The sequence below is a fragment of the Fundulus heteroclitus genome, chromosome 4 (genome assembly GCF_011125445.2).
Source record: "Fundulus heteroclitus isolate FHET01 chromosome 4, MU-UCD_Fhet_4.1, whole genome shotgun sequence".
Taxonomy (NCBI): Eukaryota; Metazoa; Chordata; class Actinopteri; order Cyprinodontiformes; family Fundulidae; genus Fundulus; species Fundulus heteroclitus.
The window spans coordinates 39,332,319-39,354,437 of record NC_046364.1 but is presented as its reverse complement, the minus strand read 5'-3'; the positions used below and the strand labels follow the sequence as shown (position 1 = coordinate 39,354,437).

Sequence of the window (22,119 nt, the reverse complement as noted above, 5' to 3'; positions counted from 1 at the left end):
ATATTGCATGTGGAATGATGACTTTGCCACATGTTTTTTTTTTTTTTTTTCTTTAACTTCACAGGCGAAAGATTTCACGTGCCGGTTTTGACGCAAGAAATCTGTTACTTCCATTACCGACTTTTTAAAGGAAAAAACAGAAATCATATAATCACTCTGGAAAAAATAAAATAAAAATCAAATACAATAAATCAACTTTTAGCTCCGCTTGTGTGTTATGACTCACCGCTGTATTAATATCACTGCTCATGCTTATTCATCGCCGCACATTCTGTCCAACTCGAGATTTTAACGCAGCGTGCTTTCATGTCTTTTTTAAATAGCGGCATTTGTGCCAGCTCCGGGGGGCTGTGGGGGGCGGCAGTGTTTGAGGCTGGGAAGCAAAAAAAAATACTTCAGCTGTAAATCAAGTGAATTCTTGGTAAATCTCCTGTCGTTTTATATCAAGGACTCTTGTGTCGTTATAATTCAGTTCTTTAGAATTGGATTGAAGAAAAAAAAAAACTTTCATATGGCTTTCATTATAAACATGTCACCACTTTTGATTACGGCTTGAGGAAAAAGCATAATGGTAAATGACTATTTGGACTGAATCCCACTTTCGTCATTGTTGATGCACACACCTCTTCATTTGTGCCTTTCGTCCTCTAAGACCATGTTGCTGGGTTTGATACTGAAGGCTGTCCATCCATGGGAGAGAAAAGCACTGCTGGCCAAAAGGAAAGCAAATGCCCGTCTGACGTTTTTCAGTAAACATCTTGATGATCCCCTAACACTTTTGGGATATCGTGCAAAGGACAGATGGATCAGAAGTAGAAATTTTTTCGGTAGGGGCCCCGTTTCATAATATTCTATATATATATATATATATATATATATATATATATATATATATATATATATATATATATATATATATATATATATATATATATAATTTTTTATTTTATTTTTTTTTTTTTTTTTCAACTAACTGGAGATTTAAGAGTAAGAGCACCATACTGACAGTGAAACAATGCATCAAACTACAAATTCTGCTCTTCGCCCAGAAACCCTGGAGGAAAATGGTCCGGCCGTCCGTCAGGAGAGAATAAGAGCAAAAAAAAAAAACGGGTTTGGGATTGTCCTAGTCAAAGTCTTGTACCCAACATTTCAATCTCGCAATCCTTTCAAAGTGGCTGAATTAAAGCAATTCTAAAATCCCCCCGCAGAGCCACGCAACAGACTTTGTGCGTGCCAGGGGGTGGTACAACCAGCTATTAGTGTGCAAAAACCAAAATGTGTCGATTCTGTAATCGGCCAAAAAGGCTCTCACAGCACTGGGGATGGGATAAAATGTAGTCAGGCGAAAACAGCAATCACAGTTGAAGCAGAATAGCTCTTCAGTATCTCCTCTTTTCAGATGGCACCTTTTTCTCATTTTGAATGGTATGCCGGTCAGTTTCGCTGTATATTTAATAGAGATCCAGAGCTCTGATTAGATTTAGTATAACCTCACAGTGTCAGAAGCAATCATAGCGTCTGCTCTCGCAGTGATAAAACTGTCTCCCTCTTGATAAAAACCTGCTTCCTCCCTGTCCCTGTCCAATTTGCTCCATCTCTGCTGAGTTGTCTCTACTTGCCAGACTTCACCGTAACCCCCCCCCCCCCCCCCCCCCCCCCCCCCCCTCCCAGCCCTTTCACCACACATTCAGCCTTTCTGGCTACACACAGCGATGCGGTCCTCTAATGAGGATGATCTCATCAGGGCATCTGCATGAGAGAGCGGAACATATTTACAGAGATTATTATTCAGCTGTTAGTAGGACTCCAAAGGAACAATCTCTTATTTCCAGCCTAGTGAGCACAAAAAGCTTCCTGCTTCCGGGTGTCAGACTCGTTTACAAAAAGTGTGAGGAGTTTTTTTCTTTTCTTTTTGCAGCATTTTAAGAAATTTGTGATGAACAAAGAATGAAGAGTCGAGTCGGATAAAGATGGACCCAAAAAAAAAAAAGATCTTTAGCGCTTTCATGGCAAAGCCTCTTGTAAAGTAGACCACCGCAAGCGTACACTTGTAAGAAGGGTCATTCTTCAAAGCCTTTGATGCATAAAGTGCGTTTCGATGCTCATGCTGTGTGATGCAGCAGGAATACCTGAGGACTGCAGAGTATTACAGGTTTTCAGAGAAAAATAAATGAATCTGCTTCTTCTTGTCGGGTTTTTTGTTTGCACCCGTCACCAGGAAAGCTGATATTTCCTTGATGCATTCATTTAATTTTCGTGAAACTCCATGAAGGTGAAATGTTTATGACAGCAGGTCCTATACAGAGGCAGGCGTCTGAGGGATGCCGCTGGTCCGTTTCAGAGGACAGCGGGCCGATCTGAGAGAAACTGAAACAATATTCATCCAAGGAGTATCTGCACCTTGCTCCACAATGACTGCCTGCTAAAGGTGTTTATGAAAAAAGAAAACTTTTTTTTTTAATCTGAGTACATTTATTCAGTGGTGAAATGGATATCCTGTTAAACTATTTTTAATAAAACCACCCAAGCCACAATTATTTGCGCCCCTAACAATTCCTGAAAATATAATTCACAATTATACTTTTTAATACTTTATATTGAATATAAATATTTGACAAGCCCATTTATTTTGCCGCCTTTCAAAATGACAAAGATAAAATATACTGATCAAATTATCAATACCAGTCAGCAGTAAGTCACTAATCCGATCCAATTCAGTTTGTTTGCGCAGCGCCAATTCACAACACGTCGTTTCAAGGCACTTTACAAAAAAAAGTCAATTCAACAGAATCATGCAGATATATTCCTGTCTTATTCAAAGTATTCGATCAAAGGAAATTTAGCAGACTGGATGAGTATTTATCAACAGTGAGGAGTCGCTTCTCGATGAACTTGCAGCAATCCCTCATACCATGCATGCCTGTAGCGACAGTGGAGATAAAAAACAGGACGAAACCTCCAGCTACCTACAGCCAGAGCAAGAATGAAAAGGTTTCCAGCTGTAACTGTGTAGCCACTGAGGAAGAATTGTAAGGAAGGTTAGAAAAACATGCCTCCAATGGTGGTATCTCGATGTTAACGAGTTACCATAACAGCATCTCTTTGTGCTACACCAATGGTGGAAGCACTGTAAACACACTGATCTATATCTTAGAAGTGTTTCTGGATTTACAAGCCACTAATGTTGACCGTCATATTGTTGTAGACTTCCTAAAATCAGTCGTTTTTTTACATGATTTGTTAACTGTGATTAAATAACTTCTGTGACAATCTACAGTTTGGAGTTTTAACACAAGCTTGTGGAAAAATGTAAGCTGACAACATTTCTTTCTTTTTGCCTGGCTTTTGAGTCCAGTCCTGTTTCGGCTGTATGTGTTTGACAGCATGAGCCGCATAGAGCTGGAAGTTGTTTTGTACCGGGATCGGTGAGTAAAAGTGCTAATGACAAGGTTACGGCAGAAAGCTGGGCAGGATTACTGAAACTTCAGAAAACATTATGCATGAATGAAAACAGCTCGGTCTTTGGCAGTGACTGCCACTGAACACATTTTAAAGCTTGGGTTACTACAACTTTGGACCATTCTAACATTTGTGGTCAAATATGTTGTGGAATTACAAAACACTAAGGTTGATAACTAATGTTATGGACATTTTCAAGTTAAGAACTGCTCGAACGGAAAGTGAAATTCCATTTATAGTTGAAATCTTATCCAAATAACGCTTTTTATTCTCACTGACTTGATTAAATTGGGCAATGTTTTCATTTTCTAAGACCATTACAGTTACCGAAATGAAAATATTTAAAATTATATTTTTGTAGAATATTCTTTTAAAATATATTTTGCATATTAGTTAATATTATAATAGTTGCCTTTTTAAAGTGCATGACTTGGCTGAACCTGTTTGGTACCCTTCAACAAGCTTCCATAACCTGGCCAGCCAGATTGATAATGTGCAGCAGTCTCCGTTCTGCACATTATCAATCTGGGTCTGCTCCTATCGAATCGGTTAGGGCTGGGCGATATGGATTAAAAAATAAATCTCCGATTTTATCATACCAAATCCGATTAATCGATTTTTTTTTTTTCCTCCTTTTTGTTTCATAAAAAGAAATTAAAGAAATTATTTTAAAACCTTGCTTTTTATGTCAAGCATTTCGTCAGGGAGTTGACCTGAATTCAAAGTGCAACTAAAAACAAGCTGTGAAACAGGCTTGTAAAAGAAGATGGCAGCCGTGCCATTATAAACAATGAAAATATAACAAAACATTTGCTGCTAGTGGTATTACACATTAAGCTAAAACCAGGCTTCACTGCACTTGTGAACTTCAAACTAAGTTAAAAAAAAGTAAATAAGTAAATAAAGTACCTCGTATTATGGTAAAAAAAAAAGTTTCCACTTAACAATATTTTGACAATAATGTTGCCTAAACATATATTCAGCATCACATGCTGTTCTCTTCATGGAAACCCAATGAGTACATTGGCAAAATAAAATCCAGATTTTCCAAAAATGAAATCTTAAAGAATTGTAAATTCGAATTAATCGATTAAATCGATTTATCGCCCAGCCCTACAATTGGTATCCAATAAAAACGTAAGCAGCATGCATCACCAGAAGCTAAGCTAGTCAAGACAATTCTTGCTGTTCTTTCAAAGAAGAAATTGTGGATTTTGAGAAAACGTATGTGATAGCAGCAGCTACACGTGCGTCCTCCAGCTAGTATGTCCCACCTTGGACCATAATGCGGCTACGTGATTGGTCCGAGCCATTTTTGGTTCGGTCACAAACGGTTGAAGCTGTAGCGGTACAAGAAGGATTCTCGCGTGTTTGTCTCATATGCACAAATACGGCCAGAATTCATCTTGCACGCAAGATTAGCTTTTCCATTGCTTGTGAAAAACCCAAAATATCTAGTTTTAATGCTTGCATCCTTCTCCCTTAGGCCTCTAAATCTAACTATGACCATTATGTTAATTAATAATGGTCATTCTTACTTTCATTAGGCCAAAGGATAAAGTTTCCAGAATAAACTTTGTTGTCCTAGGGTACATATGCAAATTTTAATCAGGCTTTTTATATTGCTGCAGGAGGAATGACTTTCTCCTTGCTGAATGGCCTTTCAGCCCTTGTCCCTACAGGAACTGTTTCACTGTTGATAATTATAATCTGTTACCGACTTCCACTGACATCGTCACAGGGGCTTTTTCTTTGGCCCTGGAGTTAATATGCACATTTCATGGCACGATACATTCATTTCTGAGTGTGTCTTATTCGTAAACAGCATGTTCACTGAACATTCCCATACTGTGTATACATGCCTAAGATCTTTTAAGCAAACTAACGTGTTAAGGTGCAGAAAGAGATGCGCTCTGAGAAGCTGAGTTTCTTGAAGAGTTTCTTGAAGTTGGGGACGTTCCTGCTACGGTAGCCTCAGTAGGTCCTTCCATCATCGTGGAACGACACTGATAAAGAATCTGGATTGTCTTAATCGTGATTTAGAGACTGCTAGCCGACAATCCCTTTATGTCTTATAAAAAATGCAAGGTTTGGTCTGATTTAATGTCTAACATTGAAGTGAAAAAGGTTCCGTTTTCCTAAATACAGTGTATTTGAACATCCAGTTTTATCTGTATGTATGCTACAAGAGTCTTCAGTGACTCAGTAGGACTCCTCTAAGCCCTTTAACTGCTTTGTACAGTATTTTTTTCATCTCACTAGATTTATCATGGACATTTCAAGTAAAAATGCACATGCCAGTCCCTTTTTTTTTCTCTGCAGATTGGTCCATCCGTACCACTGCGCCACCATTTCTAAAACAAAAAGCCCTGAACTTTCTAGAAACGTTGTCGCTACTGTTATCACTCCTTTTTTCCATAACTTTCAATATCACCTGTGATACTTTCATAATTGTATGTGTAAAAAAAAAAAAAAAAATCTCCTTAAATATGCATGTGATTGCAGAGAATTTAATCTCTATGGTCGGTAAAAAATGTCTCATTTGCAGACTAACATGTGTAAGTCTTAATTAAAACATCTTCCAATACAATACAGTACTTGATTTGAGTTAACGTATGCATCATAAAAACGCAGCAAATCTTGTTGGTGTAAACTGGCTTCCCAATTATTATTGAAATTGTAAAAAAAAAAAAAAAAAGTGAATTGAGACTAAGTTAAATAATTTTCTTTTTGCACATCAACTATTAAAATATTAAAGCTTGGTCTTGATAACATGTCCATGTGTTTTCTTTTTTTTTTTTTTGCCTGTTTGGGCACATCTGCTATCAGAACATTTAGGGAAGCACAGTTTATACTCCATTCTGCACGCTGATTTAAAAAAAGCCCTCTACTAATGGTTGTCTCTTTGCTCAGGATGTTCTGAATTTCTGAGATTACAATTGACTCCGTCCCCAGAACAACGTGTCCAACGAACACAATCAGAGTTTCATGCCTGCGATGGGATTTATCACACATGGTCATAGGCCAGAGAGTTCATTCTCTTCTTTCTGTATACCTTGTTAATACATGTTATTCTTTTGACAACTTTGCTGCTGTGAGAAGACATGTGAGAGACCCATGACTGCAACTAGTATGGGAATGAAATCCCCAAAGGCAACAAAGGCTCCCTGCCCCGGCTTCCCAGTATATCAGCAGTGTTTTCCATGCAACAGAAAATCTGCATAGAAGCATTGACTTGTTTTTTTTTTTTTTAGAAAAGAGAATTGTAGTCTGTGCAAACTGTGTTTCTCTGGCTCTGTTTGTTTTACATAAGAGCTATGGTATCATGTATCTGTATTGTCTTTTCTCTTACAACCTTCCCAGCACCGTAAACATTAGAGAGTTAGTTGTGTAATAAAAGCTTTCACCAACCAGCCCAGTTAGTAGTCCTATGGCTGCATTACCATTACTCTTTTTTTTTTTCATTTTATTCTTTATACTTAACCATAAAGCTGACTTGGGCAACAGTCGCCATCATTTACCAATGGCGAGAAGAGAAAGCAAGAAAACTATTTGCTGCTCCATTTATTAGAGCAGAGGTACCCCTCGTGTTTTTTTTTTTTTTTAATTTTACTCCTTTCCTAGATGCTGAATGGAAAAAGGCAGGGAAGTATTTTCTATTCAATAATTTTAGTTATAAAGGTTACAGCGTATTTAAAATCTTTGCTAAAGGCTAACTTTACTTGCTTTCTTGTTTAGACTAAAATTGAGTTCAGAGTGAACCATTGGACTTAAATTGCACTGTAGAATGATTAAGAAATATATGTCAACAGTGGAATGGATATAGAAAAAATCAAATAATACAAAAATCAACAGTGCTTGATATGTTGATGGTACTATTGACTAGTTTGAGTCTGCTTAAAACTTCTGTTGGTTTAAATCGGTATTTTTTACCATCTTCTTTTTGGCTGGCTTCAGGCCTGTAGCTGACAAACAGTGATTTCTTCTTCATGGCCAAAGTTAAGAAATATGTGGGCACAAATGTACATAGGTCAGTCCAAGGTAGTAGAAGTTTGCTGAAAAGTGATGATATGACATCTTCAGTACCAATTTCTCACACTTTTTCTTTCTTATGCTCTAAATTTCTCTTTAATGTAAAGTCTCTTATTCCTTTTTTCTTTTTATGGTTTTACCTTTGTGTGAATCTCTATGCTTCGACTTGCTTTTCACTTTGCTACTGGTAGACTTGATTTTCCCCACTGAAGGACAATAGAGGATATTTCTTCTCTAATCCAAACTCTGGCAGGTCTCCAGGTATGATGGGAGTTCAGAAAGTGACGGTCAAGATGGCAATTTGTCCAGAAAAGAAGGGGGAAATTATTGGAAATGTCTGAGATCAGAGACCTAACAGACTGACACTCCAAGGACAGATTTAGCAAGCAATCTGTAGCAAGCCCAGTCTGCCTTGGTAAAAGAGCTTGTAACAAAAGCTGTCATTTGAAACACAAATTCTAGCAGCAATCAGATGGATGTTAAAATTTCTGCTCCAGTTCTGACCAGCATTTTTATTCTGATGTGCGCAGTCATGCCTCAGCTCCAAACCCATGTGTCACCACAGTAGCCTGCTCTGATTAGAGATCCATGTTATGCATAGTTTACTTTTCAGCATACCATATTTTACGGACTATAAGTCGCTCCGGAATATAAGTCACATCAGTCGAAAATGCATCATAAAGAGGAAAAAAACTTATGTAAGTTGCACCTGACTTTTAAGTCACAGCTGCATCCACAACAGGCTGAATAATATGAAACATACCTGGGAGGCTGAATGGGGTAAATTAGCATAACAAGCCATCAACTCCAACCCGGAAAGTTGGAGTTGGTGAAAGTTGTCAAAATTACACTGAAATTAGACCTTGAGCTTAATGGTGCTACGTGCTAAGCTAACAGTATGACACGGATGTTTGAGAGCAACATAAAGCTCATGTGTATCAGTAAAGTTATAAAATACCCTGTAAATAGACCTGTAAGCTAGCGCTAGCTGTTATTAGCTTCTCGGACAGCCATTTAACAGGGTTCTGTCTCGGTCTGGGCTCTCCTTTCGAATTTCACCACGCAACACGGGAATGCAGACTGAAACAGAGAAACAACATACAGACATATGTTCTGTCTAAGTTAATGTTTCAATTAATTTTTAAGTGGTAGAGGAGCGGCATATAGTTTTCACAAGCCTAGAGCACCCTCTTGCGGCTATAGGCTGTAATGTTTACTCCATGGTTCATGCCGATCAGCGTGATTTACCATTTAAAATTGATATATAAGTTGCACCGGAATATAAGTCGCAGGATTGGCCAGTTTATGAAAAAAAAGTTTGCCTTGTAGTTAAAAAAAATATGGTAACTTGTCAGGGTTTAAATGCACTACAGTAATGTGGCTTTGAAAATTTTGTTCTAAGGAAATCATCTTTCACTCCACTTAAGTTTTTATCGGCCCATTTAGTCTCTTTTTATCTCAACAACAGCTTGTTTGTGCATGAAAAAGTTGCTTTAATCTTAACAAGTGGAAGGGAAGAGGACTTGCAGCACTGATATACAATCAGACTGCAGCTGCTGTCACTCTTGCCTTCATTTGGCTCAGAGCCTTTGATGTTTTTTTGGATGCTGCCCAGAATAGACAACCTTCAGTTGAGGAAGGCGCGCGAGCCAAATGTCCAGTGAGTGGTCTTCTCTACCAGCTGGAGATTCCTTTCTTCTCTCAGCTTTGCAGCTCCATACTGTGCAGTTGCACATTCATTCACTCTGAAATGAACAGCCCTTAAAGCTTTTCAAGAGATCTCTGGTGCAGTTTGATAAATCTGTGTTTGGTGCTGCTGGGTCTTTTTTTTTTTTTTTTTTTTAAATAAGCAAACTCTCAGGTCAACGCTCCAGGAGAGAGTCCAGAAAGGTAATGATCTGCGTTCCTACCCACAGTCGTTCACTGAAACCTGAATGTACTCCATGTTTTCCTTTAAATCCCCTGTGGATGTTAAACTAAGCATCTTTTCATACCCGTCGTTCTGACTAAAAAAAAACAAAAAAAAAAACACGTTTCACAATCCAGTTCTTTCCACTTGTTTTTGTCAACACCATTAAAACGAACACATTTTTTTTAACGTCCAGAGAACAACTGACGTAAAAGCTGTGAGCGGACGGTGCCAAGAACGATAATCTCTATTTGCTGTAAAAACAGCAGCGGAGGAATGGTTGAGTAACTTGTGGAGGATGGATATCGCGTAGGTAAAAAAAGAAGGCTTGAGTTTGCCATTTAGGGCTTTATTTATGAAATAGTTCTTTCTTATTCGATCTGTTTTCATCCTTTCTAAACCAGCCCTGCAGCTACCTGTGTAACCGGCTCTACAGCTGTTTGTTTCTGTCAAGGTTAAAAAGGCCACCGAGAGTAAAACTAAGGTTTATTAAGTAAAGAGTGACGGATTGAGTGCTATGTATATGATTTAAGCAGTTAAAACAGTGAAGAGGATATAAATAATGAGCAGGAGTATTTTGTGATGTATGGGTCCAGGTCTGGGTGAGCTTTTTATGTCCAGCTGCCACTGTGGGGAGCCGGCGCCCCTCTCTTTCCCGTTCGCCACAGTGAACAGTGACTAATTGGACTCCAGCCTCATTACACAAACAAGTTGCTGAACTGTCTTAGAAGGCCGCTACACTTGCGCCCTTCGCTTTATCTCAGCTCACTGATGCGCAAACAAAGTCTGTGGATGCTCCACACTGTGTGAGGCCTGTAAATCAGATGGTATCAAAATCAAACGGGAGAGTGTCATGTCAGATGGGTCTGTAAACGAACCGCAGTGACGTCGCTCTCCGGCGAAACCCATCGGCTGTCTTTTGATGTTCGCGATTCCATATGGGCAGCAGTTTTGCGTTAATTTAATACAGCCCCGGACTCCTTTTTAACGGCTTGTCTTCAGACATTGTTTGCCTCTTTGTAAGACATAATTGTGTCAACAACATTCGGCGGGGATAAGATATCGGACCTTTTCGATAATTGCTTTCCCCACAAGGTACGTTTGGCAGTAGGGGAAGGAACCAAACATGTAAACAGACCAGCAGGCAGTAATTTTCCACTGTGCGTTGCTTTGCATTTTAATGTTGATGGATTAATGCCTCGCTCTGGCAACTGACCACATGTTGAGTGGCCTGTTGAGCTATCACAGTATAAGGCTTATCGCATCAGTAATGGTCACAGGACTTGATCTGTTTCCACATCGGTTTTCCATCTAAATCTGTTAGTTGTAAATGGGCATTTTTTTCCCCCTCAGTGGAAAGCAGTTAACCCCCCCCCCCCCCACAGAAACTGTGTGGTCTTGGTTAGAACGGCGGAAAACACGAGCTCCTAAAGTGTTGTTGCTGATTGCCAGGCAGTGATTGAGCTGCTGGGTGCACAGGTAGAAGGACTTTAATCTGGTTCCCATTGCTAATGGAGGCGAGAGTGAGTGTCTCTGCATATGTTTGCAACGGTTGAGCAGTTTTATGTTGCGTTTTCTGACCAGTCTGCTGTTTACTTTGCAATAACCGGCAATTTATCGCTTGTGCACAAATACTTTTTTTTCCACTGCTGCAGTCTTTTTATAGGCGTCACCAAAACAGTGAGAAGTTAAAGTACTTTGCCACAGTGAAGAAAAGTCTGCTTTCTTTGCCTATTTGAGCAGAGATTATAAGAGATGTATAGGTAAATTTAACAATTGAAGCCGGGGGAAAAGTTTACACTGCAGAAATATAACTAAAAATAAGAAAATTTTCTTGAAATTAGAGTAGTTTTCCTTGATTTGAGCAGGTAAATAAGATAATTTGCCAATGCAATAAGATTTTTGCACTTAAAATAGGAACAATTCATCTTATTTCAAGTGCAATATATCTAATTATCTTATTTTAGGGGTAAAAATATTCATTCCATTGACAGATAATCTTATTTACCTGCTCAAATCAAGGGTAAATACATTAATTTCAAGAAACTTCTACTTATTTTTAGTTCTATTTTTGCAGTGTAATGACTCAAGATGCTAACAAAGCCCCTAAATGAGGGTTCTCCACCGAACCTCTTTGGTTCTGAATAGTTTTCTGTTTCCACCAATGCAGGCTCTAGCACCGATAAACTTGTTAAACTTCCCTAGTTCCTCTTGTAGATCAGAGAAAAAAAAACTTTTAACCATCAGGTGGAGAGGGGTTCATAAAGACCGGCGGCCAATCAAAATGTTTTGAACGGCATGTTGGCTAATTTAAGACAAAACATTCCCTTCAAAGAGCTTTAGCATTGATTAAAAAGTTGGATTATATGAGCTCACTGCCTTTTTTTCCCCCCGTCAGGACGTCTTTATTTTAAATTACCTGTGAGAGTTTAGGTTAGTGCGCATAAAGCGAATAAAATAGCTGTTAGAGATGCAATTTTTTTTCTCTTCAGGATCTATAAATGCATTTGTCCCTCAGTTTCTAAACTTTACCAGTCTTTTAAAAATCAACACCTGGACCAGCTTGGAGGAAAGTTCCTCAGTGAAAACATAACGCATGGGGTTAGCACACGGTGTGGCTGTGCAGCAGGAACACTGCATAAACAGTTAACCCTCAGCCTGGTTCATTATTGGCTTCTTTAGCAAACAAAGGAACAGTCAGCGCAGATGATGGCTGAAAGTCTTCCCCCCTTTTTTCTGTAAGTGCAGCATTTAACGCCGCTGTCGTTCTGTTAATAGTTTAACGCACAAAGGAACACTTTCTCGCTCACACACAGGCTCGTGGCTTTTGGTGGTCCCTTTCAGAGCTGAATATCACCGCTCACCGTGTGCTTCCTTGGCCGTCGCTTCCCCATTGTCCACCCGGGTTTGTGTGCAGGGGCTTTTTGTGTCACCCCAGCTGGAATCAGCCTGTTTACTTGTGGTTAAATGGGCGCAGGGAGGCTGATGAGCTGTTCCCCTTTTTAGACCGAGGGAATGTTGCAGTGCACGCTGGAGTGGCACCATGCGGGGAGGAAGGGATTGTTGGGGAAGGAGCTGAGCTTTCCAGATAAAATACAGAAATATATTTGACTTAGACAGCAGTGTGCTCGTGATCCCTCGGTGTAAAGGCAGGAAAAAAAAACTAACCTGGGAGCTTAAAATGCAAAGAAGACATGTCTGTGGGGAAAAACGGTCCTCGGAATAATTTGAGTTTAATCAAACTGTAAGAAATGTCTTTGAGGCTGTTAAAGGTTGCGTTTAAGAAAAGATAATTACGTTTGGTGCTAGGTTAGAGGACTGTAGTCGTTAATGCTGTGTTTGCATCGTCTTAGAGTAGAAGGCCGTCTTTCCAGCCTGCTACTCTGTTTCATGCCATACCACAATGTCTATAGAAATATTTGTCATTTAGTTGCAGGGAAGTGGGAGCAGAAAATGCCATGCTTCTCTGTAACCATGGGGACAAGTGGAGGCGTTATTAGATTATAGGCAGACGGATTTAAACCCCATGATGTGATGGGTGATGGTATCTCTTTGTCTTTCCAGGTATTTGGTGATTACTATCACTTCCGGCATCGCAGAGTGGTAAAGAGATCGCTGTCAGATCACAGAGGGACACAAGTCCGTCTGGAAAGAGACCCGAAGGTAAGAGGTCCCATCTTTCTGTGTGTGGTGTGTGTGTGTGAGTGGCAGGTGAGTCGATTTTATATTTATATTTTTAGCTTTTTTTTTCTTTTTCTTTTTTAAAGATGAGCAAAATAATTAGTTTAATTCTAATCAATCTTATGTTGTAAAAACTAGAGCCCGGAAGAAACAAAGTTTTTTTTTTTTTTTTTTTTCAGCTAAGAGCCTCTTATTGCTAGCCTCGTGAGACCATCCTGATCTCGCGAGCTTTCAAGGTTTCACTCGCAGATCAGTCTGGCTACTCTCCGTTAAAGAAAAATTGGAGCCGTTCACCAAACGAACATCCAATCAGCGTTGGCTTTGAGGCGGGTTGAGGTGTGACGCAACGAGAAGCGCGACAGTTCAGTCTAAACAACATGGCGGCTTCAGCCGATGAAACTAGCGTTAGCGTGGCTATCGAGCAAGTTTTATCGGAATTACAGAGTATTTCTCTGCTGAGCTAACGAGCCTTTACCTGCAGCAGCAAGAGTAGCTTGGCTTGTGGTTGTGTTTTCGTTGTCGCTCTGTTACGAGCAACGACGAATCTGATTGGTTCATTTGGCCCGTCTATCACCAACATAGGCCAATCAGCTAACCAGTATTTTCGCCCCTTCCCAAAATTACTTCAACGGAAGGTTTCCAGATGGATATGCGGAGCAAATCTATCTGGCGGAATCAGGTAATCTTATTGCAGCTGTTTCTCACTTTTAATTCTGCAACGCCTGCAGCATGCCTTCCAGTCAGCACTGGAAGGCATGCAGGGTTGCAATTATGGACGTCTCATTCCTATATCCGCGATCAGATGGAGTCCAGCTCATTGTTTTATTTTACTGATTCATCTGGCTCGCTCTGAACACATGAACCTCCTCTTAGCTGCAGCATCTAATTTAAGGTAATAATAGGCCCCTAACGCATTCACATATTGATTCTACAGGATTCACACAGAGATGGGGGGTTACTAAAATACATCTTTGCTTAATAAAAGCAGAAAATAGAATGCTTCACTATTTGGAGGTGTAAAAGAAAGTTGTTTTTAATTGCTAGCTTTATTAAACAAAATACACACATCAACCTAATGAAAAGTTTTTGCAGAGCTACCTTGGAAATCGTTACGATACTCGTTATATGCAGTCAAGATTGCTTTGGCAAAACGGATGCATTCAATGCTCTGTTCTATACACAACAAAAGATCCGATCAGCATTGAATCTTTTGTGATATTTAAGAAGCATTCTCATAAATGGCTAATAGTGGCATATAGGTTAGTGCACTTCACTTTTGTCCTGGAGGTTCTTGGTTCAACTCCCACAGACTGCCTGAGCAAGAGCCTTAGCCCCAGAATGGTCTATTGGCGCTGCGCCATATCATAGCTAATTCACAGGCAAGTTTTATTGGAGTGTACGATGAAATGAAAAATAAAGATTATTATTATTTATTAAATAATCAAGTAGGAATAACCGTCTAAGTCTGGAAAAAGAACACACAGGGGATCAGACCATTTTTTTCTGAAGCATTTCCAATGTGCCTTGCATGTAACACACACACACACACACACACACACACACACACACACACACACACACACACCAATGCCGATGCATTGATGGCTGCAGGATCTTAAACAAAATGCTCGTCTAACCATGGAGATGATTTCAGGCTCTTCGTCTTATAGCCTGAGGGTTTCACTGAAAGGGGGAGCCAGTATTAAAGCCTCCAATTAGTGAGCAACCTGCTCTACCTCCAGAGAGTTTCCTTTTGATGCACTAATTCACTAATTATTCATGCAGTAAAGAATGATTAAAAACACGTGAATTTGCGTCGATAGAAGAGCTGGTATACCAGCAATGCCGCTGTGCAGCTCGTCTTCTGTGGTTCTGGCTGTTCTTTATTTGTCGTTTCCATTTTTGTCGTGTTGTTCCCGGGGAATTTTTTTTTGTATCATATAAGCGAACCACCTGTACTGATTTTATTTGCTGCTTTTCTTCATCCTGAATAAATTCTCTGACAAATCAAAGACTGAGAGCGTTCACCTTTTATAAACTCTGCAGCACAGCCGTAGTTGCATCCCTTGTACTCTCAGTCGGTGGATGAATTTTAATGGAAAGCGGCGGCTTCTGATCCACGGGTTACTTAAATAATTGTGCTGCATCTGGAGTAAATTTAATCCATTTCTGTAGGCGTATGTTTCACATGTAGCACACCTCGAGCTTTGGGTTTGAAAAAGGAAATCATCAGCGTGATTTACGTTGCTCATAATGACCACTTAACGTCAGCGCTGAATCAACAGATTAGCCGGGGATCATTCCTGCGAGTAACTCGTGCATCTTTAACCTAAACGGCTTTATATTTAAAGCCGAGTCTCATCGGACGTAGTGACTGGTGATAAGTCACAAGTATTCCCATAAATCTCTACGTCCACCGTAGTGCACCGTCCGGCTGACAGGCTTCGTCTGCCCCGCACAGGTGCTGAACGGGAATAGACCAGCGTCTGCTGAGCGTGTTTACACGCTGCAAGCGGCCCGCCTCCCTCCCCGGGATTTCCTTCGACGGCGCAGCTTCACTTCCTGTTGTTGAATTCCTTTTGTCCCAAAGCCCCTCAGACAAAGTGGACCGTTGCAGCTTCGGCTCCTTCTCTCTGTTAAAATCAGAGTTGGGTTTTAATTTATTTTCAAGCCTGGGTGAAGCTTTCCAGATTCAGCGTTACCCCGCAGGCTTTTAGCAACCCCTCGGCTTCCTCCCTCACATAAACATCAAGGTTACAGCGTTTCTGTAATTAGTGGTTTGATCAAAGCTTGGGAACCGTGAGGTTATTGGAAACGGTGCTCACGTTCTCGTGAGCCACGCAGTTTTTTTTTTTTTTTCTCAAAAAATTAAATAGTAATGTTTTTAAATCCTGGAGAGACTCTCTGCTGCTTTTAAACTAGTTGAGATGAAGCCTAAATGTTACATTAAATTCAAATTCAGGTGCCTAATTGCTTACAAAAGCACCTGGACTGCTGCCAGTTTATATAAACCAATAATGCAACCGTTTACAGTCTTATCCATTGCCTCCATGCAGTCTTCTGTTTTTTTTTTTCCTCATATTCTAGTCTTGTTTGTTGTTTTCGTACGGGACTTTGCTCCGGTGAATGTCCTTGTCTAGAGGAGCTCTAAAAACGCATAAGGGACTACAGAAGCACCAACTTTAATTAATTACCCAGCACTTGCTTTGCTGTCATTTGGGGCTTTTGTTGCTTGTATTACTACAGCAGCAGTAGTAGTACTTGCAGCACCTCAACAAGCTTTATATTAACTTTAACTTGCTTTAACCAGAGAGTTTGTCTATTGTTTTAAAATGATGCGCATTTTGCAGAGCAGCCTTGATTTTGTTTACCATTTAAAAAGTTGCGCGAGGCTTCTTGCTTAGTGTGTTTCTTCGCTGGCTGGCATGTGTTTTAAAGTCCTTCTGACTTGGGCCGCTGCGTTAACCTTCAGTCGCATCACACCCTGAGACCAGGTCAGTAGCTCAAAGAGCTTCATTTAAAGCACTTTAAGATGAGTCAGGTGTATTGTCATGCATTTACTGTAAAATCCTTTCCCACCTTAAGGGGTTTTCTCGCTATACCGGCGTTTCCTGTTTGTCCTGTTTGTCAAAACATCTTTACCATTTCCTGGTTAGGTGTTAGGAGAAGACATTCCACAGTCGAGGGAGGCGTAAACAGGTTTATGGCGTTATTTGCACGTTGTGGTTATCAGCTTTGTGCTTCACAGCATACAAGGATTCCAAGCTGCAACATCCCATGCACTCATAATATGACAAAAGGATGACATAAATATGAAAGGGGGCAAAATGCCCAGATAATACGACCGCATTGAGACGTTTGTCGCGCCGTGCTTTACGCGTTATACGTATGCATCTTTGCATGTAGGTCAGCTGGGAAATGTTCTTTGCACAACAGCCTTTCCCTGTGTACGTGTGAAACCAAGGTGTCAAAACTGATAGAAGGGGTGTTAAGGAAATGGAAAAAAGGGGAAATCACACACTCTTCTTGATGACGCAGAAGAAAAGAGGTAGTTTTAATCTAACTAGAAATCAAATGGAATTTAGTTGATGCAGAAAAGTGACTGTAAACCATAATTAAGCTGAATAAAGAGGCACAGAACTCTGGTAGCAGCCTTTCCGTCTCTATCCCGGTCCTAACCACTTAAATGGATTAAAAATGTATTTATTTCTTTTGAAACTTGAAGAGTGCATCAGACTTTCAGTGATACATGAATCCAACAAAAAATGTAAAGGTTATCCTCACATGCATTAAAGCTTATGCCCTTATTTCTTATCAAAGTTTTATTGAACTAAAAAAAAGTACATGTTGTTGGTCGATGCATTTATAGACTAAAAGTGATGCAAGTTCATCAATTTGGTTCATTTATTGAGAAATAAAATCTCTAGATGGACATTTTTGACCCTAAGAGGAAAATTGGCCGATTGATTGGTGTCCATCTATCTGCTACTCTACCAGATGGTTTATAGAAAAATAGAAAAAGACACTTTTTCTGTTCTCTAACTGCATGCATTTGGCAAGAACATGCTTAGAACATGAATTATTTATTTCTAGGAGAGTTTGCACACTCCTAGAATCGGGGGGGAATTCACATTGACTTGAATTGATTGAACCCAAACGCAGACCTCTCAAACCTTTTGAAGCGTATTCTTCATCCGTTCTGACATTGCTGCAGCGTAGCATAACCTTCATTAGTCTTTCTCACTTTTACTCAAATCTCCAGTGATACAGACAGAGAGAGGGACAAAGGGAGATCGGGTGTAATTTAGCTGTCCTTCACATCAGGCACTCCGTCCTTGCAGCAGACACTTCTCTATCTCCCTTCTTTGAAAGTTTTTTTTTTTCCTCTTTCTTTCTGTGCTGCTCACCAACTCAAGTGTACTGCAAGCCCTGTTCTGTATGCCCCCCCTGCTGCCCCTGCCTACAATTTCTACAAGTGTTCCCGCATTATGAAGGCCCGCTGCACACTTCCCGTATTATGTGAGCCGAAATGCCAACCCTAATGCGCATTCATGTTCAGGTATATGCATATGAACAATGACTCCTGATGCATTGCATTGCATTTTAGACAAACCGAAGATTTTTAATTAGTCTTGGCCTGCTCAGGAATTCATCAGTGAGCCTCATTAGTGAGGAGTCCGGCATGCCCCGGTGCCTCTAATCTCACTCCTTCAGCTGCCGTCCCGGTGAGGGTTGGGGATCTCAGTTTGGCACGCTGACACTCATGGGCGGCGCATAATTATACCATCTCTCTCTCTCCCTATTAATGTTGTGAGTCATGCTGTTTGTACTTTTTTTTTTTTTTAAATAGATATTATTTTATTTAACTGGATATTACCAAGCAATTAGGGGTGTGCAAATTAATCGTCATGACAATGCATCGCGATTCTAGTTTTCACGACCCAATGCATCGATTCTTGATGCCAAGTATCGATTATTAATTTAAAATAAACGAATAAATAAAATTGCATGAATGGTTGGCGAACATCTGCCAAAAACAAGTGGAATACAACTTCCAGTCCAGTAGATGTCGCTGCGGATGTGTTGACGCCCGCTGCCTTGTGTCACAAGCATTTCCAGCCGCGGGATACTGCGACGAGTCGTTCATAAACAAAACATGGAGGAGACTGAGAAAATTCGGCCAGCTCCATCACATGTCAAGTCAGATGTTTAGACGCATTTTGGCTTTAGAAACAAAGAAGGTAAAAACGAAATTGATATGACGCACGTAATTTGCAAACACTGTTACATCGTGATGAAATACTGTGGGAACACAACAAACTTAAAAAGGCACACATGCGCATACATTTGAATGTTTTTTAATTTCATTGGTTTAAAGGACCACTGAGGCCATGTAAACGGCACTGATTATCCTTATTTTGTTATTTTAAGTTTTATAAATCCTAAGCACTTTTTGTCAGTGTGTCCACTCCAGTAATAGTAATATTTGTGTCCAGTAACAGTAATGTTTGTTTTCATGGCAATACCTCCAAAAGTTGTTTCAATAAATACAGCTATGTATGAATTCAGCTGCTTTCAGTTATGTATAAATTGAAGACACTATCCAGATCATACACAGCCAGTCAGCCACTGGTAATGGCTGTTATTTTTTTTCTAACAGTGTTCAGTGAAAATATCACAATGCATTGCGATGCATCGCAATAATTCAAGTATCGTGATGCATCGTGAAAGAATCGCATCGTGGCTTCTTTGGCAATACCCACCCCTACAAGCAATTACTAATTTCTTTGTATGTTTGTGCTCTCTCTCTTTAGGTAACTTGGGCAGAACAGCAGGTGTCCAAAAAGAGGAAAAAGAGGGATACCGCTACAGAATTTGTAGATCCCAAGTTCAGAGACCAGTGGTACCTGGTGAGTATCAACAGCGCGTGACAAAAAATCTAATAAAAAAAAATAAAAAATCAGCAGTGGCGTACCACCAAAAGTCTCTGACTTCTGATCTGCTGGCTCAGAGGAACCGACGGTTTGCTGCAGTTCATAAAAAGGCACAGCAACAAATGGAGAAGGCAGAGTGAGACGGGGGTGCAATTTATCTTGAAGTAGTCTTGTTTTTATTGGATTGATTTTCACATTTGGAATGCCACTGATACGTTGGGCCGTTAAAAGCAGCGGTAACAACTCCTGAGACTTTCGGCTCCGCTCTTCAATTACTGTGAGGTTGCTTCAGGCAGAGGAAGATTCATGGTGATGCAAAACAGACTTGAATCACAGAGTGCAGGAAGCAGACCCTCTAGTTAGTCGTACTTTGACAAGAAAATAAGTAAAAGGCCACAACCTGCCTGTGGAATTAGTATTTGTTACCCCCATCCTGGCAAGATCACAGTACTTAGCACCGATGTGATATTCTGTGTGGTAAGCTGAAAAAAAGCTCCTTTTGAAATCCGATAATACTTTTAGCGTCTTCTGATACAGCTAATAATATATAATTTTCATTCATTTTGAGTTTTTTTTTTTTTTTGTTCACTATGTAACCCACAGCTTGAGGAATTGCTTCATATATGAAAAAGTTCTTCTAGAAAAAAAGAGAAAATAACTACAAAATGTACTCAAAATTATCTAATTTGCATCACTATGAGCAGCTCATCACCCACTACATGCTTCATTATACATCGTTTTAGTTGTATACAGCTGGGGCTAGAATTTCCGAACCCCGTTCGGCCATAATTGGTATAAAACCCGTAGAGAAACAAACAAAATCATTGTTTTAAGGAAGTGATTTCTTGCCAAAAACAAAACAAATACGACAAATCCTCATTCCACTGTAATTAAGAAGGCTTTTTTCAAAAAACAAATGATACAAGAACCAGTATGGATCTCATCACCCCCTTCATGCTTATTTATGTATGTCAAAATATTTGACAAACAAACATCTGAAAAGAGTGATGTGCATATGCAGTTTGCACCTTTTTCTCTATTGCGCCTTAAGATAAATAAAGATAAAGTTGGGGAGAAATTTGAGGCTGAAGTTGAGGTGCAAATGTTCTTTAAAACCTTTGCAAAGCACTGTAAATGTAAGGTAGTAGTGCGTATTAGCTCTTTGTGTGAGTTGTAAGATGAGCTAAGATGTATTTGTTTGTATACTGTGTAAATATTTCGCCTTGTTCAGAAGTGTAAATAAATGGACAAACTCCTCTTGTCGCAGTATAGTGCCTTATGAATGGACCTAACTCTAATTTTGGGCATCTGATATTACAACGAGCTTCATTTCGGTTAAATTTGTTTTTAATGAGACAAGAATAAATAAATCACAGATACAGCTCAAAGCAAAGTTTTAGTCAGTTTGCTGGAAAGGTGAAGGAAATGCTCCTACGTGACGGAAACCACTCAGAATAAAACATGCATCCGCAAAAAAGGGAACTTTTTTTTCCCCTCCCTCTGCATTGCAAATCACAGCTTTCAGTTTTAATTGATTTGTCTTCTTGATGGTCGGGGTGTCAAGGACCTTACAAGGTCGTAGAGTAATTTGATACCGTGTGATCGACCGAGATCCGCCCGGTACCGCACTGAAAGCTAGGAGAGAGGTGCTCTAGATGACGCGTCACACACACATTACTTTTTGATGGGGGAAACGCTGAGAGGAGGAGCGTTGAACCATTTCATGTGGCTTCTGATAAAAAGGTCAAGCTAAATGTCAAAAAGCAAGTCGATTGCCTTCTGTGTGCCATCTTTCACTTAAGTATTACTTTACTTTCTTTAGAAGAAAGTGTAGACAGGGCAAACACAATACTGGTATCCTTAAAGTGTCAGTGTCTGCCATCACTACTTATTAGATTGATGGTGTGTTTGGTTTCATGGGGAAGCATTTCAAACGGTACTCTTTGATAAAGCGACGACATCTAAAGGTTTATTTGTGTGCCGTCTTCGTCCTCAGAACAACAACAACCACCGGGACTTGAACGCCAAAGCCGCGTGGCAGTTGGGCTACACGGGTCAAGGAGTGGTGGTGTCCATCCTGGACGATGGAATAGAGAAGAACCATCCCGACCTGTCGCAGAACTATGTGAGTATGTCCGGCGTCCACGGCTAAGATGCAGGTAGAAAAGGAGAAGATTGTCATGACATAAAATAAAGAATGATTAACAGACGCGCCTGACCCAAACCGCTCTGCTGTCTTTTTTTTAAAGGACCCGGAAGCTAGTTACGACGTGAATGATGCTGATCCTGATCCTACGCCTCGGTACACACAGCTTAATGACAACAGGTAGCTGTTCATGCTCATCGCTGTTTCTGTTTTCTGTGTGTGTGTGTGTGTGTTTTATTTTTTTAACGTCCTGACCCACTATGCTCTTGCTTCTGTAAATGTTGCTGCGTGGGACGTTGGTGAGAGGAAACTCTACTGTTCAGTTTCTGCAATAATCACACTGTGGAGTGATCACCGTCACCCATACCTAAATAAAAAATCCCAATAATCTGCTGCTGAAGAAATACAGGTGCATCAGCGTAAATTGTCATTACTGAAAAGTACATTTATTATAC

General features: G+C 40.0%; 1 protein-coding gene across 1 annotated transcript in view; it reads left to right on the top strand.

Moving 5' to 3' along the window:
• LOC118562847 (furin-like) overlaps nt 1-21,848 on the top strand; it is a 56,728-nt gene extending 34,880 nt beyond the window's left edge. Inside the window, exons 3-6 of the mRNA XM_036135735.1 lie at nt 12,968-13,066; nt 19,399-19,494; nt 21,515-21,643; nt 21,768-21,848. Coding sequence (XP_035991628.1) covers nt 12,968-13,066; nt 19,399-19,494; nt 21,515-21,643; nt 21,768-21,848 — 405 coding nt within the window. The remainder of the gene's footprint in view (nt 1-12,967; nt 13,067-19,398; nt 19,495-21,514; nt 21,644-21,767) is intronic.
• The last annotated feature ends 271 nt before the right edge of the window (nt 21,849-22,119 follow it).